This window comes from Falco peregrinus, chromosome 1 (genome assembly GCF_023634155.1).
Source record: "Falco peregrinus isolate bFalPer1 chromosome 1, bFalPer1.pri, whole genome shotgun sequence".
In the NCBI taxonomy this organism is placed as follows: Eukaryota; Metazoa; Chordata; class Aves; order Falconiformes; family Falconidae; genus Falco; species Falco peregrinus.
In genome coordinates this window covers 105332411-105349350 of record NC_073721.1, presented here as the reverse complement: position 1 = coordinate 105349350, position 16940 = coordinate 105332411, and the positions used below count along the sequence as shown (strand labels likewise).

The following is a 16940-nucleotide window of genomic DNA, read 5'->3' as shown; positions in this document are numbered from 1 at the left end:
CTTATTTTACTGCAAACTAGCATTTTTATTTGCAACTAGTTTAGCCAATATAGAAGTGCATAATACATGTCATCCACTTTGGTGGAGAAATTGAGGCACTGCTTTATACAGGAAACAGCATTATGTGCTGTTTGGGGTAAAAAATATTTTGGCAAATTCTTGTTTGATTAAATTGTGCTGAATTATATACGAAACAGTGCTATACTTCCACTAAGCAAGTTTGAAACATCTAGTGGGTTTTTTCCAGTGGAATCAGTTGATTTAAAAATTCTCTTACAAACATTGGTTTTCTTTATGGTCTTTTGGCAAAAAAATTTGTTTCCTATAATCTTTGCATGATTTTGAGGGTAACAATATTTAGTAAATCTTGTTAACTCCAGTAACTTGAAAATATACTGATTCATAAAGGTGATAAATTCAGATGTCAGCGTATGATGACATAGTAGAACAAAACAGCTACCTAAGTGTAAACTGCATGATTTACTTTGGGTGACTTTTTTGTTTCTTTAAGGTCTTGCAGAGTCAGCGCCTGGTTTCCCACAGATGAACAATCTAGATTTCATTTCACCAAGTGTCCTGTCTGAAGATGCAGTTGTGATTGTTCATAAAGGTATTAGAAAACCAAAATTATCTCCTATATGCCATCATGTTATTAAAATGAGGGACACTGCACCTTTAGGAGGGGGGGAAATAGATTCCATACATCATTTCAGATTGTGAACAATCTCCAGTTTAAATTGGAATAAAAAGAATTACACTTGGAAGTTTTGCAGTTCCATTCCAACAAAGAATAGTGGCAGTTTTATGAATTATGAAGGTTAGGTTGTGGCTGAGCGCAGTGTGCACGCATGTATGTGCATCCATCCTACCTGGTAGAGTAAAGGAAGAGTACTTTTGGGTGGAAACTGGCACTAGTGGTATAAAGCAGTGTTTTTTCCTTCTTGAATTACTTTTAGTTTTCTTCAGTTTTTACTAAGTTCTGCTGAATAAAATGGTTATTTTGGTGAGGGCACAGCATGATATGCCTTTCAGGTGTTTTTGGAACGCCTCCTTCTGCACGAGCGTACAGCCCGTCCCTAACATGTGTAGTGAATGGAGATGACCAAGCTGTCAGAGAGGAGGCTGTGCCATCGTCAGGGGTCTGTGGGAGAAGCATCCAGCAGCACAGTGCTTCTCATTTCTATATTGAAAATGAAAAAAAGGTAAAAGTTTCAAAACTTTTTTATAGTCTCACTTTATGTTTTTATATGTGTGAATACAGCTTGATAACAATTTTTTAGCCTGTATGTTATGGTAAAAAAAGTTTTGATTATAATAGCCTAGAGCCTGCTTTTTCTTTTGGTTCCTCATTGGATATTTTATAACGGCAAACTGCTGTGTCAGAATCTTCCCACCTAACTTGAAAGTCTCTGGGAGAAGGGCTGTAGGAGGGACTGGAGCTGGAAAATGTCCTTTTCTTGGACTCCCACAGCACATAAAAGGTGGAAGGAGGAATTTTCTGGGTTTGGTCTTGTCTTGTTTTTTTTGATGGACATATATTAATATAGCTCCATTCTTAAGTTTTTTAAAAAACACTGTCTGAATATCTGTCCCGTAATATGAGATCATAAAATGAGGAATGGTGCTGCTTTGTTAAATACTATTTTCATCCGTTATAATGTGGAGCAAGATTTATCTGAATGAAGTATGATACAAATTTTAAAAAAATTGAATTGAAAATGACAAGTCTTTCTGAAAGCATTTAAAATAACATTTTAAGATACTAAAACTTTTAAGTTAATTTTTAATAGTGTCTTAATTTTCTGATTCCCACTGAAGAGATGAATACTTGGAGAGATCAAATTCAAAGCAGTAAATGGAAGAATGTTTTAAATGTTACTAAGTTTTCATGAGGAACTGTGAGGAACTGTGTCTTAAATATATGAGAGAGTAGGGTCAGATCATGCTGTTAAGGACCACCATTTAAAAAAAAAACTGTGCAAATAAATGTGAGTTAGCCCAGCCTGTTCATTTGTTAGTTAAAATCCTAGGAAACTACTCAACGCTGCCAAGGAATTGGTCTCGTAGACCTTAGTTCTTTAACTATTCAGATGTTTTAGAGTAAATGATTATTTCTCTTAAATGTTTAAACCCGGAATGTTGCTTCTTTTTGCCAGTAGGACTGCTTACCATGCAGAAAGCCTACATTCAGCTCTTTTCAGGATTTGAGTTTAGTATTTATATGAATAATTTCCTTTTGCTGTGTAGAATAATGGTAAAAATAGTAATTTTCCATGCTTCCCTTAGACAATATCAAGAAGTGGGTAATAAGTTACTGTGTAACTTCTGCATTATGTTACATTGCATATCATAATGGGTGCATTATTTTTTTGCAGATAAAGGTGACCATGTCAAAATCTGCCCAGGATAAGATGAGGTGGAAGAAAAAAGAAGAAAAAGAACACAATCATAAAGAACATCAGGAAGTCAAAGACTTCGAAAAAAAGGAAGAAAACCCTTGGGGAAGTATTAAACTGAATGAACCAGAGCAAATGACAACAGAAAGTGAGGATTAGTGTTTGTTTTAAATGAATGATATACTGTTAAATGCTGCTGAAATGGAAATTACAATTTTATAATTACCAAAAGTCATGACTGTTTAGTGTGACGTGAGGTATTACTATAATTAATTTGTTGTCAGTCTTATAATGCAGATATTGGAGAGTAAAGTGCTTATGGGAAATAATTGAAAGACTGTAATTTAGAAAAATTTCATGAGACAAATTGGGACTGGAAATACTAGGTTTTTCCTTTTTTCTTATATGTTGCTTTGTAGCTTGGGCATTTTATTCTATTTTCTAGAGTTAAATCTCTGTGGGGATATATTAACATCATCAAGAAATGTGTCTTTGTCATTAGAAAACATGGCCTTCAATCCTTCATTAAAAAGAACATGCAGTTTGAAGAAGACAAAATGTTCAACCTTGCTAGATTCTGGTAAGCTGTTACAGTAAACTAAAGACTGTTAAAATGTTTGGACATGTGGACTGGGACAGTTCCACAATCAGATTTAATATGTTTTGTTTGTACAGTGGGCAGTCCTGAGGTGCTCTGGAAGATCAGAAGTTTGCGGGTGGTGGTGAAGGGGATTTGAATTCAGCATTGCTCCCTTGAAACATTTTTCATCTGTAATGTCTTAGGAAGATTTTGGAAACATGAAAGGGTTTTTTATTTGCTCAGATGTAATGTATTAATGGCACCTTGTCTCCCTTCTGTCTGCCCAAAAAACATTTCTGGGTGCATTTTGTCACCGAGATGCCTTTAAAATGTGCAGTAGAAATTTTTCAGAACAGAAGCTCATGCTGCTGATGGTCAAGGGTCTTCAGATTTTCACAAGTGGCTCTTCAAGTTTTACTGTATTGTATCTTAACCACACTGTGGTTTAGCACATTGTGCATCTGCTTTTACATTAAACAACCCACTACATTTTGTTTGTGATTTTTTTATACTCGTGATTGTCTGCAAAAAAATTAATTGACATGAATGACATGCTGAAAGATCGAGGATGTAACTGGAAAAGCTGTCTTTTTGAAAACCTGGTCCCTCAGGAGCAGCAGTCTATACCTCAGACTTTTTGTATTTCCTTCCTTTGAATGAATGCATTTCTTCAGGTTATGCTAATTATTTCTTATGCTTCGTGACTTTGCAGATGAAATTTCTCTTGGGGCACGAGGACGCTATAAAGACCAGACCCCATCGGTCACTCATAGCCCTGAAATAATGGACCCATCAGAACTGCAGCCCTTCTCAAAACCAGAACTGGCACTGACAGAAGCCTTGACGCTTTTAGCTGATGATGACTGGTAGGTATAAACATCTACCTACAACCTGAATGTAATGTAGAAGGTGTTTATTTTGATAACTTACTTTAAAAAAAAACCAGCAAAATGGACATAACTTCAAAAATAGTGAGAAGGATTGCAAGTGATACATGGGAAAAAAGAAAAAAAGTCATTTTAGTCCAAATCTGCATTAAACTGTAACTGTTGTAAACTGAGGCTTCATAGCTAAGCCTTCAGAGATTTGTAGAGATGTCTGAGTTTAAGCCCTGTTTTGGAGAGGGCCTCCACCAATACCTTCTTGTCACTTTCTGTGGAAGATAAGGCTTCACTTTGCTCTGGCTGGTGACATGGGCTTACAGTGCTGCTGCCTTTGCAGACTGGGGGAAGCAATCCTTTAATTGCCATTACTGGAGCTGTGGACAGAACTGTAGGAAAGAATTGAGAGACTGGTATGCTAAAACATTCCTGCTACCACATTAAAAGACTCACGTTGAAAGAATTTCCTAGATTATGTGTCACTGCCTTATTTTACAATAATTTGTTTGCTATTTGGTTTGTTAGAATTCTGCATTTTAATGTTTTTATAAAAATTTGCAAATGTTTTGAATTTAAATATTTTTTGTACATAGGAAGAAGAAAATCAAAGGTCTGAACTCTGTTAGATGTTTGTCTGCCTACCATGCGACTATTCTTACTGCAAAGCTACATGAAACAAGTTTGGCTGTGGCTCAAGAGGTTAAATTTTACTATCAAAATATTTCAATGGCTTTATGTGTGTATATGTATTTTATAGCTCTCAGGTACACTGAAGTGAAATGGTATGTTCGTCTGTGGTTAGTTTTCCTCTGTTGGACAGTCTTGAAAGGATGAGTTTGTCATTTGGCAAAGCAGCTCACACTTCAGATTACCAACACTTGATCTGATTTGCTAAGAGACTAAAAAAATTTAGATTGTAACTTTATAATATTCTTCATGTGTGTGTGGTTTAATTCTCACATATTGTGAATCAAGTTAGAAATGTATTTCTTAGTTGCTTTTAATGTTACTTAAAAATTACAAAGGGAAACATTAAGTTTTACTTATTTTAACGTATATTTTATAAACATTATTCATTGTTTGTTTGGGTTTTTCCTGTGTGCAGGTCAAGAATTTACGCTCAGGTGTTTCTCGAGCTGCTGTGGTCTGTTTAGGGGATTTGTTCACCTACCTGAAAAAGAGCATGGATCAAGAACTAGATAATACAGTAAAAGTCCTTTTGCACAAAGCTGGTGAATCCAACACATTTATAAGGGAAGAGGTAGACAAAGCACTGAAGGCTATGGTTAATAATGTGACTCCAGCACGTGCACTTTGTTCTCTTATAAATGGAGGGCAAAGGTAATTCTTATAAAGACTTTATAAAGAAATAACTTGTTAATAGATTAAAATTATCAAATATAGTCTTTAAAAAAAAAATCTAAGTACAATAGGCAGAAATGGGAAAATACAGTAAGTCAGCTCTGCGAAACTTCTACCCAGGGCAACGTTTGTTGGGATGAAACCAAATTGTCACCCCCCTGTTCCTTTCTGTACATTATGTAAAAGTCGGCTCTTAATTTTGGATCTTAGTATATTTTATGGTCATTTTGCAACACTTTGGTGGTTTTATTCACTGTTAGTATAGTATTTTTAGGAAGCTGCTACTTGGCTTTGCCTGGTAAAGCTCACATAGCATTCTCATTTTTCACTTGCTCTGCAGTCAAATGCCTGGCTTTTCTAGTTTTTAGAAATGCTTTTTATTTAGAAAGATGATTTTTAACTTACAATTTTCTGTCTTCAACTATCTTGATTCATTTCCTCTTCTTCTGCAGACTTAGCTGGTTAATAGTCTTTTGTCTGCATTTTAATTTCCTTTGCAGTGGTGGTGGCCATTATTTTCTTGAGTACCTCAAACATACAAGCTCCATTTCTGGTTGCATGGTTTGCTTCTGACCTCTGGCTTACCTCACTCTGTAGTAGAAGTTAAATTCCTTTCTTTCACTTTCCCTGTTAAGTATATTGTTCTTTTATATCCTCATTCACTGTAATGGCAATACTTAATTAAGGCATTAGGCATTCCAGTATGTTAGAGACATATATACCTACTTATACTTAATCTCTTATCTACCTGTCATCACTTAATGACATTTAATAGGCTACATGTCTTGTAGCCTATGCCTTTCATTAAATATTTCAGATGCTACATTATAAATCAATCCTTAGGCTTTCTGCACAGCTACAAATTGTGAGAGTAAGTCTTGATTGAAAGTGTTTTCTTTGTTGTTTTGTTTCTGGGGAAGCTGGTTGTTGCGGAATACATTGATCCTGTCTCCTGAAAGCCAATGAGAACTGTACTGCAATTACCTGCACTTGAAACTGAAAGGCAAATATCAGCCTTGGGATTTAAATTATTGATGAATCATGCCCGCACATAATTGTTCTTGTGAATTTAAGAGCAGCAGACAGTAACTGCACATCGCTTTACTTAAAAAGCCATGCTAAGCGGTCTGTTCATACACTCCCATCTTTTCTTTACAAACCCTTGGCCAAGCAATACTCATGATCGTAACTGGCAATGTCTGAGCTCCGCATTTTCAGTGGCTGAGTCAAAACACACTGACCTATCCTTATGGGTTTTCTAGACCTATAAAGATCTGACCCCTCCAGTTTGTGAACTCAGACACATTTTCAGATATCTAAAGCATCAAAATTATCTGAGCTGTGAGTCTAAATACAGCATTTGAAGCAGGGATTAGTTTCTTCACAGCTCAGAAGACTTCAGTCTAAGTGGTGTCTCAGTTGTGGAGTACAGTATGTTTTAAATGCATGACACATCAGTGGATGGCCTAAGTAGCACTGTGAGTTTCAGCTTTTCTAGTACTGGCTTCAGGAAGCTTTGGCCGTATTAGCAACAAAGCCTGTGCAGCACATACAGAGCTGTGATCTCTAGAAGCTGCAACAGTGAATATGAGAATTATCTTTCAAAGTGGAAATCTGGCAAAAAATGGCATGTCTTCAGTTCAAAGTGGAAAGGTTCTGTTTGACACCACTGTGTAATTACACAGAATATGTATTTTCTAAATTTGTCTCCTACATTGAGTTGCTTATGTTCACCCCAACTTACATATTCAAGTTAACAGTTACGGTTTTGCCTGCGATTCATTAGACCTTTTAAAATCTACCTATTTTCTGCTCAACACATTTTAAGCCTACTGTGATCATAAGTATTAATGCTGGAAACCCTGAGGAGATATATGTAGTGATTCCTTATCTGCTACAAAGTTGGTTTTGACTTCACCAACAAGAATAAAAACATTTTGTTTGCTTTTGTGAGCTGCTGCTCTAAAGACACTGGACTATTGCTGTAAATTTGCCTCTGAACAGATGCTTGATCCAAGAACATGATTCCAGGACTAGATCTGAAAGTGATTGTATCTCAGAAGTTTTTAAATCATGTTTCTTATCTATATGAATTCTGTTTAATTCTAAGGTTTTATGTGCAGGCAAAAAGATTTCCAACGATTTTGCACCAGCAGTGGGCATTCATGGGGAGCGAGGGTTTATAGTAGGGCCTATAGTAATAAGACTAGGGCCACAGTGCTTTTAAACTGAAAGAGAGTAGATTTAGATCAGGTATTAGGAGGAAATTGTTCCCCGTGAGGGCGGTGAGGTGCTGGCCCAGGCTGCCCAGAGCAGCTGTGGGTGCCCCATCCCTGGCAGTGCCCAAGGCCAGGCTGGATGGGGCTGGGGGCAGCCTGGGCTGGGGGGGGTGTCCCATGGCAGGGGGGTTGGAACGAGATGGTCTTTAAGGGCCCTTCCAACCCAAACCTTTCCATGATTCTTATTTGTTTCCATGGAGCGAGGCCTTTAAGCCTCATAGTTTGTGTTTCCCCATTGGTACGTGCTGCAGGAATTGGTCTGTTACTGTCACACTTCTCCCAAGCTCCCAGGACCTGTGGCTGCCGTACAGACCTAACTGCAGGCGCTGAGCACCAGCCAAAGCTTGTCTTAAAATAGGTGCCCAGCAGCAGCTGAGTCCTGCATGGGAGCTGCCACGCCACAGGATAAGATGTTGCAGCCTGGACTGTATTGAGCTGCCACGTTTTGCAATTCGGATAGACTCGGTTAGTTGCCTTTGTGCAATTAAAGCTGCTTTGTGCAGTATAATCCAGTGGCAGCTTTACTTCCAGTGAGGCCATGGTAATCTATCCAACCACAGAAAACTAAAATCTTGGTGAAATGGCAACAGTCATTCAGAAAGAACACCTTGAGGATGTCTGTGTCAAACTGCAAAGCTGATGTGGTTTACCAAGTCAATTCTTAGCACTCTCCTCGAAACCTGTTTTTCCCTGTGAACGATGAGCCATACAAATGTGTCATTTACTGTGCAGGGAAACTGTCCTCAAAGTAGGATTTTTTCATCCAAAGACAAAAATGAATTTGGAAAAGTTTGAATTTGCAGAATTGTGTACTCTGAAAACACATGGGACCGGCAGGTACAGCAGAATTTCTATACAAGTTTAGTTTGCTGCACAAGTTTGAAAATGGATTCCAGTTTTTCTCTCATTTTCATCAGCACAGGTGTTTAATAGCCCCCATTTTGTAGAAAATAGACTTCTGCAGGATTTTTAGAAGTCAATAGAATACTGCTTTATTTAATACTAAATTTATATAAAATACACAGGATGTGTTTCTGAGCATAGTGACTTGTTTTTCGTATAATTGATGGAAAGAACAACCAGAAAGTGTGCTTTCTAAAACATTCTACAACTATTTTAAGGAAAACTAGAAATTAAATTCTAAAAGGAAGAAAACTATTAGTTTTATTAATCCAAAAGTTACAGTTAGAGGTTGAAACTGACTTTGAACAAAGAGGATATATTTTTTCTTTTTTCATTTGCATTCTTGTAGTTTCGGATTTTAAGTGTATGAAATTAAATCTAATCAAATGGATTATCCTTTTAAATAAAGTAAATAAAATAAAAGACTTCGCTCCACAAGGTCTTCTCTTGTACAGCCAGAATACGTATCTGCGTATCAGCAGCATACTAGTTGTAGATATGCTAAAGATGAGAAAACTTGTGTACCGTATGTGCTAGAGCACATAAATACTGCTGTTTACCTCCTGTGATGAGTTTTTATTAAGCAGCTGTGTTTTCTTTAGCCACCTGCATTCAGCGGTGAGAAGATGCACAGCCCAGCACCTGTCAGACATTGTAGAACACATGGGACCAGAGCGGATTCTGTCTGGAACCAAAGCTGTTGCTGATCGGATTTTCCCTGCAATAGCCAGATTTGCACAGGATAGTTCACAACAAACCAGGTTAGTAAGGTTCATAGTTACGATAAGCACATTCCAGGTGGCTGAAAGCTCTGCCTAGCTCGGTGTGTGTTCCTCTGCAGTGACGGAGGATAGAATCATTTTGGCTGGAAAAGACCCTTAAGATCATCAAGCCCAACTGTTAACCTAGCACTGCCAAGACTGTTCAGTGGCAGGAACTACCTGCATGCCTGCTGCAGCTGCGCTCACCCTGGCTGCAGGAAGAAGAGGGGCTCAGGGGACATACCGTGCTGGGCACAGATGGGATACAGGCCATGGAGGGAATGCTGGCACTGGGATCCACGGCATCTAACTGACAAGGCTGGGTCATCCTATTCAAAGATGGCTGAAATGGAAGATTGTTCTCATTGATTTGCTTGATTGTTGATTAAATCGTGATTCTTGAGCATAGTTTCTTTGTGAGAGGATGAAAAGTGGGTCTGGTTACACATATAGATAGCAGTCTTCCTGAGCTTTTTTATTTTGGATTTACACACCTATAATTATCAGTAGCAAATCCATGTTTATGGATGTATATGTCATGGTCTGTTTCCTGCAGGTATTACGGTCGAAAGATGCTCTTCAGTATGATGAGTCATCCTGAATTTGATAAAATGCTTGAAAAGTATGTGCCAGCCAAGGATTTGCCTTACATTAAGGAATCTGTTAGCTATCTATGTGAAAAGGTATGTGGCAAAGCTCATGTTTAACGGCTGAGAAATGTAAACGTGTACTAGTGGGTGGGAGGTGTAGACAGTGAACCTACAGGGAACGGGGGAGTGCATTCAAAGCAAGACAAGCAACCAAGTGACTACAGCATGGCAAGGTACTGCTTGTAAGCAGCCCTGGGCATGCCTTTACTCCTTGCAGATGCACTGAATGAAATGTACTTTGCTCCTGTGCTTTGCATGACTATCAGACTTGCTTGTACAGGGTCTCCAGCAGTGCAGAACTGTACCAGACATGTTAATTAATGGTTACAACTTTGTGCAGGGTTTGGGGGAGATGCCATTAGATACACCGTCAGCAAAAGGAAGACATTCCCATACCAGTAGTGTTGGACATCTGAGGTCATCATCTACTTCCAGAGATGCTCTGAACATCACTGACAGGTAATGATCCTCAGTGTTTTACACTGTTAGTAACTTGACCGTTAGGATAATAGTCTCACTATTATCTTCACTAGAGAAGAAGAGAGTACAGAAACATTCACAAAAGGGTTATGAAAATTAAACATACCTGAAGGAAAAGGAAAAAGTTGACATGTCCCAGGTAAACTCCTTTAAATAGGGTAATCAGTAACATTAAAATGGCTTTGTGAATTTTTAATCTTAATTTGTCTGTTGACTGTCTGGGAAAACACACAGCATACAAGAGACTTTTTAAAATTCATGGTAGATCCATGTCACCATCACTTTAAGATACTGCTGTTCGGACTCTGTAGAAAAAACTTGCCTAGTGGTAGCCACAGTACCAGTTACCTATTTTTGTGCACTTACCTGTGGAGTAACCATTTAGTTAGCTCCTAACTGGGGATGCTGAAGGTTTTAAATGATACTCTGTTCATTTTTAGTTTTCTGGTTTGTCTTCTGATAGGTCTTCTATTGAAGTGAAAAAAGAAACCCTTTCCAAAATTTAAACCAAACCAAAAAGCTGCATCCAAGAATACAGAGTTCCTAGGGGCAGTGACTGCCTCCAGGTTGAAGAAAGTGTGTCTGTTCAGGAATAGGATTTCTTTAACACACTCTCTACTATTCAAAATAATAACTAATTCCACATTTGATGGTATATTTTGCTTTGGCATGTGAAACTATATGTCCGCATCCTTAGAAGAGGTGCTATTTACTGCATTATGCCAAAGACTCTCTTATCTTTGATTCAGATACTTTTGGTAGCCTGTAATACACTAGCAGGACGGGAGAGTTTGATGCCGCCTTTTGTTCTCGCAGAGCTGATAGGTTTGAATTTGAAAATGCGAGAAAGATGCTTATTCCATTCTCCATCAAAGACTTCTGTTCACGAATCAGGCATGAGCTGGTGACTCTGTCTGGACTGGTCTGTAAATGCAGGGTACTTATGTGGACAGAGGAGTGATTCCACAGATTTTATAATTCTTTCCATGACTGTGTAATGACACTAGATACTACAGAAAATTTGTTTCAAAATATTCTATGAAGAGTTGTTGAATTACCACCTCAGCACAGCGTGTGGCTTAGATGCCACCTTGATTGGGATCAGTGTTTAAAGCACTTGAAGAATAAAGAATTAAACTACAGTACCTTTTTTTTGACCTGTTGGTGTGAAGGGAGGTCACAACTGTTTCTGGTCACAAACTCAGCCGCTGTCATCCAGAAACGTGAAACAGCACAGGGCTTCTGCCTAGCCGAGGCTTACCTCTTGTGCGATGGGTATAGATGCATTTAGAGTGGAATGTGTATTGAGACTTTAGGAACAACAATTATTGTAAGGTGGTTTTTTATTTTTTTTTAAATAATAGCACCACGTTTAAAGTGAAAGTCCTTCATCAGAAAATTTTCTGTTTACTTCTCATATTTGCACTATATGGAAAGAGGATGCCTGAAATTAAAGCCTCCTGTTTCAACTTGCGTATGGATTGACTGAATAACTTTTCCTTTCCAATAGAGAGGCTACAGAAGCCTGTGAAGTCTCAAGAAAACCAGCTCCTCGTAATTCACTAGAAAGCGAAGAATATGCTAAAAACATTATAAGTTTATTGAATGCAAAAGATTTCCGTGATCGAATAAATGGCATTAAGCAGCTCTTATCAGATACAGAGAACAATCAAGGCTTTGTTGTTGCAAACATTGTGAAGGTAACTGTATGCAAATATTTTATATTAAAGGTCTTCAAAGTTGTGTCACAAAGTTTTCTGATAAAAATCACAGCTCCCTCTTTCAACAAGAATGTATGATTAACAGGAAAACATTGAGGAATAGGTGAGGTAAGCTCAAGGGGGAGATATGTAAGCTACAAAGTTAGTAAAGGAAGTAAATAGGAGGAAGAAGCTGGAAGCTTTCACTTAGAGCACTCTGAACTATTTCTGGAATACTCTGTGCAGATTTTCTTGCCACTGTGCTGAGTAAGTATCAAAATATTGAAACAGGTTACAAAAAGAGCAGCAAGGATTAATAAAGATCTGAAGAACTGTCTTTGAAACACAGCTGTGAGTTCTGCCTGCTTTGTTTGTCTAGAAGCTGAGGAAAGGTCTTTATTATGATCAAGCTTGAGTTAAGTATCCTTTCTAATAGGAAAGGAGGTTCTTTAGGAGAAAAGTACTACAATGGGGTCCAACAGTTGTAAACTAAAAATAGGTACAATGAAAGGAAAACCAAGATCGTCTTCTAACAGTGCAGTGTCTTTGCTGTGAAACTACAAAATGCTTTTGTGGAACTTCACAATGTCTTAACTGTAAATGTTTTTGAAATCTTTAGAACATTCTTTTTGCTAAATAGAGCTGTGTCTTCCTAAAAATACTTGCAGAAAATATTAGTCATACTGAAAGTTACAGATGGCTAATTTACCTCCATTACATTGCATAGGAATGATTCAAATTCAGGTAAGGTGAGATAAAAGTATGAAAGTAATCAAATGTTGCTTTACTTGCTAAAAAAGTATTTCAGGTATTTACATACCAGAGCCATCTTTTGCTGAGATGGACAATTAAAGTGTAACAATAAAGCAGGAAATGTAATATCTGCCTCAAACATTAATTGTTAATTCCAATGAATGCTGTTTGGATACTTTTTCAGATCTTTGATGCCTTCAAGTATCGCTTACATGACTCAAACAGTAAGGTAAATCAGGTTGCTTTGGAGACGATGCACAAGATGATTCCACTGCTGAAAGACAGTTTATCACCTGTGATCAACATGTTAATTCCTGCGATAGTAGACAACAACCTGAACTCCAAAAATCCAGGGATTTATGCAGCTGCCACAAACGTTATTCAGGCTCTCTGTCAACACTTAGGTAAGTAATTTACTCTTAATTTTGAAGAGTTTTAATTGTATTAATGAAATTCTAAATGTAGAGAGTTACTCTTTCCAATAGTTTCCATCTGATCATTACATTTTGTAATGAATTATTGGTTTTACTCTCACAGTTCTTAAACCATACAAGTCACCTTAGTGTTTTGCCAGTCTGATACAGAAATACAGATAGCTGGACTTGTAAGTGCATAGGTGGTTTTGTTATTTTTCTATAGCAGGTTCTTCTTGCTGTCAGGGTGACCAAGTGCTGTCTCAGGTTGCCCAGGGCAGCTGTGGAGTCTCCATCCTCGAAGATACTCAGAAGCCATCTGGACACAGTCCTGGCCAGCTGGCTGCAGTGGCCCTGCTTGAGCAGGGGGTTGGGCCAGATGATCTCCAGAGGTCTCTTCTCACTTCAACCATTCTGTGTGATTGTGTTTCATTATCCAGAAGCTTGTCACACTGCCAAATCTCTTAAAACAGGTCAAGAAATAGATTCTTGCTGATTTGTGTATGCCACAACTATTTTCCTTGGCTTTGTAGCAGAATCTTGGTGGTTTCCACAAATTAATATACTATGTTCTACCACATTCTAGGAGTCAGGGCTTGTTAAGGGTATATTTTTCTGCTTTTATGTCCTTAAATATATCACTGTGTTTTCTGAAGTTTAAGTAAGTAAGGTTCTTATTTACATTCTTCCATATTGTATTTATTACCAGACTGTTTAATTTTCTGTTTAAGAATTTTAACGTGTTTTGTTCTTTGCATTTAGACAACTATTTGCTCCTCCAGCCATTCTGCACAAAAGCCCAGTTTCTGAATGGAAAAGCAAAACAAGACATGACAGAAAAGCTTGCTGGTAAAGTGGTGTTTTACTATGCTTGTTTGTTTGCTTGTGTACCATCCTAATTAGACAAATCCACTGTAGGATGGTGGTGGCTATATATCTTCCCTTCTGTCACAGTAGATTGTGGGCATTAACGATGCAGCAGTTGTCAAATTTCACCTCCTTCCAATGCAAATTTAAGCCACTGCTGATAAACCAAAAGATTATTATTATATAGTAAGATGGAAGATGGATAAATACCTGGGAGATGTATAAATACCTTAAGCTTATAGTAACTTTAATATGGAATTGGAGAGAATTAGCTGAGTTTTGTTTTCTAATGAGTTTCACTCTGTCAGTAACCGAGTGGGATGTACTATATTGAGGCTTGGCCCCCACATGCCTACTTCTGCCCAGCCAGCACATATCTGTTTGTGTGTAGAGCCAGAGGTGCAGGGCTGACCGAGGAGCTGAGGCTTGCGTGCCTCCCTTGCTTCAAGCCATATATTCCCTCTCACAGTACTCATTCCTCATACTCTTGCCAGGAAGAAATGAAAGGAATGAGTGACTCTTTTTTTCTGAGATTTCCCAGAACAGAAAATATTCTGTTCTCTGAGGCTGGCTCCTGCAAACTCGTGATTTTTACTTGTGTACCTTTTTGCTTTTCGCAGTTGGTCTTGTTCTCATTTTAAGGCTCTTGGTAACACATACTGGCATTCAGTCAAAGGAGACAAGCTGGCAAGCTGAGCTGCAGTCCACAAAGACAGCAGACTTCATAATGGTCATCTTCCTAAACTGGTGTCAAAAGCAGAAAGACCCATTTGCTTAAAAATTGAAGGCAAATTTTACTTAGATTTTATATATTTTTTTTAATAATGGGGATTATTACTAGCAGTGCTGAATTTTCTTTTGATGTTTTAAGTGAACAAGGCATGTCTTTATGGGCAATATGCTTGACCCACGCATGTTATTTGACTTACTTTCAGAGCAGCTGGGTGTGTAGTAGCTATGAAATTCAACTAAACATAATGGACAGTCTGTTCTTGAAACATTCCTAGATTTATGCTGTCTGAATGTGTTAGTCACCAACCTTTAAAGAATTCATCTCTTGCTGGCATTTTTGGGAGTAGTTTGTATATCAGAAGAGTCCATTTTAGCAAAAAGGCAAAAATTTGGAAAAGAAACACTTAATTCATGATGTAATTATCCAAGTAGGGGAAATGTTTCATCTTATATATATTTATAGTATAAGGCTATTTTGGTCCTGAAACTCAAATACTTACTGCCTGTTTTTGAGGTAGAGGGGAAATCGTGAAGTATTAGATGTTACACAGTGCACTGTGAGAAATAAAGGTCCTTATGATAATCCAAACTAAAAAAATCTTAATTTCTTTTACTTGTTTTAATTTAATGGAAGATTGTAATTATCAGCAGTGTAAACTCCTGAGAGAGGATGAAAGGGGAATTTTTTGATTAGAGCGCTGATGCTATTCCAACAACAAGCTCATGTGTATAGCAAGCATTCCTTCATTAGTTGCCCTGAGAAGATGATTTAACATTAAGTGCTTTTTAACACCCCTCAAAGCAGGGTATTACTTCTGAACTGTATTTTTAAAATTAGAATAGGCCTGTAATCAGAATTGTACTGAAGTTGCTGTGCTGGAGTTAACAAGAAAGGTGGCCTTGAGCTATTCTTGAATCCTGAGACCAAGTAATTATGTTGTGCCAACAGGCCGTGGCTGTAACAAGCTACAGCTGCTGGGAAAGCAGGTGCAGGGCCAAGGAAGATAGGGACCGGTATGGGAAAATAGGGAGTAACAAACTACAAGGCTGAAGCACAGCAACACAATTAGCTACATGGATAGAATGCTTATTTTAGTCATGATAATTAGGGGTGTGAGAACCGCACGCGTTTAGAGACTACTAACCAATTATATTTCTGCTTTACGAATGTGCATGTGTATCGGTTCTATATAAGTAGCGTTAGAAACTAATAAAGTTGAGCAAGATGCATAACTCATATTGAGCGTCTTCTTGACTCTGGCGAACCCTTCTTCCAACAAAAAAGTCTTAAAACACTGCTCAATCTATTATCTTTCTTGCAGATCTTGTTACGGAGTTATACCCACGGAAGCCTTGTGCTGTGGAGCAAAAAGTTCTCGTTGTCCTTTGGCACCTCCTGGGAAATATGACGAACAGTGGCTCTTTGCCTGGAGCAGTAGGAAATATCCGAACAGCCACAGCGAAATTATCAAAAGCACTTTTTGCACAGATGGGTCAAAGCCTGTTAACTCATGCTGCATCTCAGCCAGCACACATCAAGAAGAGTTTAGAAGAATTTTTGGAAATAGCAACCTAAAATAACTGTCTCTTGTGTGTGCATGAAAAATCACTCAACCAACTGGCCTGGGCAGAGGGACAGCTGTTTACATGGAGGCAGGCAGGCCCGTCCCCATGCTGCTGGCTGGCAGTGACAGCGTTCCTAGCATGGATAAGCTGCTGCGGGGACAACCGGCCGTGGGGACAGCCCGCCGAAGGAGGGCCAGGCGCTCCTGCTCGCCTGCACTTGTCTTTAGAAGTTAACAGCACAGCACCCAATTTGTAGTAACGGACGTCACGTTGTAATGAATAAAATACACTTACCATATAGTCATGTTTTGACTTGTCTTAGCATCTAAGCTATACGTTGATAAGTGGAGGAAAACCCTGGAGATAATTATACAGGGGTTTGTGTGGTATTTGTGAGAAATACGTATTTTTTTAACCCACTTACAGAGCTGTGCAGCATTAGCCGGTGACGTTGCCGGGGAACGTACAGCTCCGGCAGAGCGCGGGGAAGCGCAGAGGAAACCAACGAACCTTTTCCTTTTCCCTCTTCCTTTTCCCCTTGGCGCCAGTAGCCGCCGGCCGCGGTGCCCCGTCCCCGTCCCTCCCGCTGCCGGTACTGTACGCGTTCTACACGAACC

General features: G+C 38.5%; 1 protein-coding gene across 4 annotated transcripts in view; it reads left to right on the top strand.

Moving 5' to 3' along the window:
- TOGARAM1 (TOG array regulator of axonemal microtubules 1) overlaps positions 1 to 16623 on the top strand; it is a 45041-nt gene extending 28418 nt beyond the window's left edge. For 2 of the 4 annotated variants that reach the window (XM_055804791.1, XM_055804766.1), the window contains 14 exons: positions 512 to 610; positions 1033 to 1208; positions 2382 to 2544; positions 2842 to 2976; positions 3689 to 3842; positions 4451 to 4556; positions 4963 to 5198; positions 9004 to 9162; positions 9719 to 9845; positions 10153 to 10271; positions 11803 to 11992; positions 12930 to 13149; positions 13921 to 14007; positions 16080 to 16623. In XM_055804791.1, coding sequence (XP_055660766.1) covers positions 512 to 610; positions 1033 to 1208; positions 2382 to 2544; positions 2842 to 2976; positions 3689 to 3842; positions 4451 to 4556; positions 4963 to 5198; positions 9004 to 9162; positions 9719 to 9845; positions 10153 to 10271; positions 11803 to 11992; positions 12930 to 13149; positions 13921 to 14007; positions 16080 to 16333 — 2225 coding nt within the window. In that variant the 3' untranslated portion in view covers positions 16334 to 16623. Of the gene's footprint in view, positions 1 to 511; positions 611 to 1032; positions 1209 to 2375; positions 2545 to 2841; positions 2977 to 3688; positions 3843 to 4450; positions 4557 to 4962; positions 5199 to 9003; positions 9163 to 9718; positions 9846 to 10152; positions 10272 to 11802; positions 11993 to 12929; positions 13150 to 13920; positions 14008 to 16079 lie in introns of all 4 variants that reach the window. The other 2 variants (XM_055804774.1, XM_055804784.1) reach the window with 2 other exon arrangements.
- Positions 16624 to 16940: the final 317 nt, after the last annotated feature.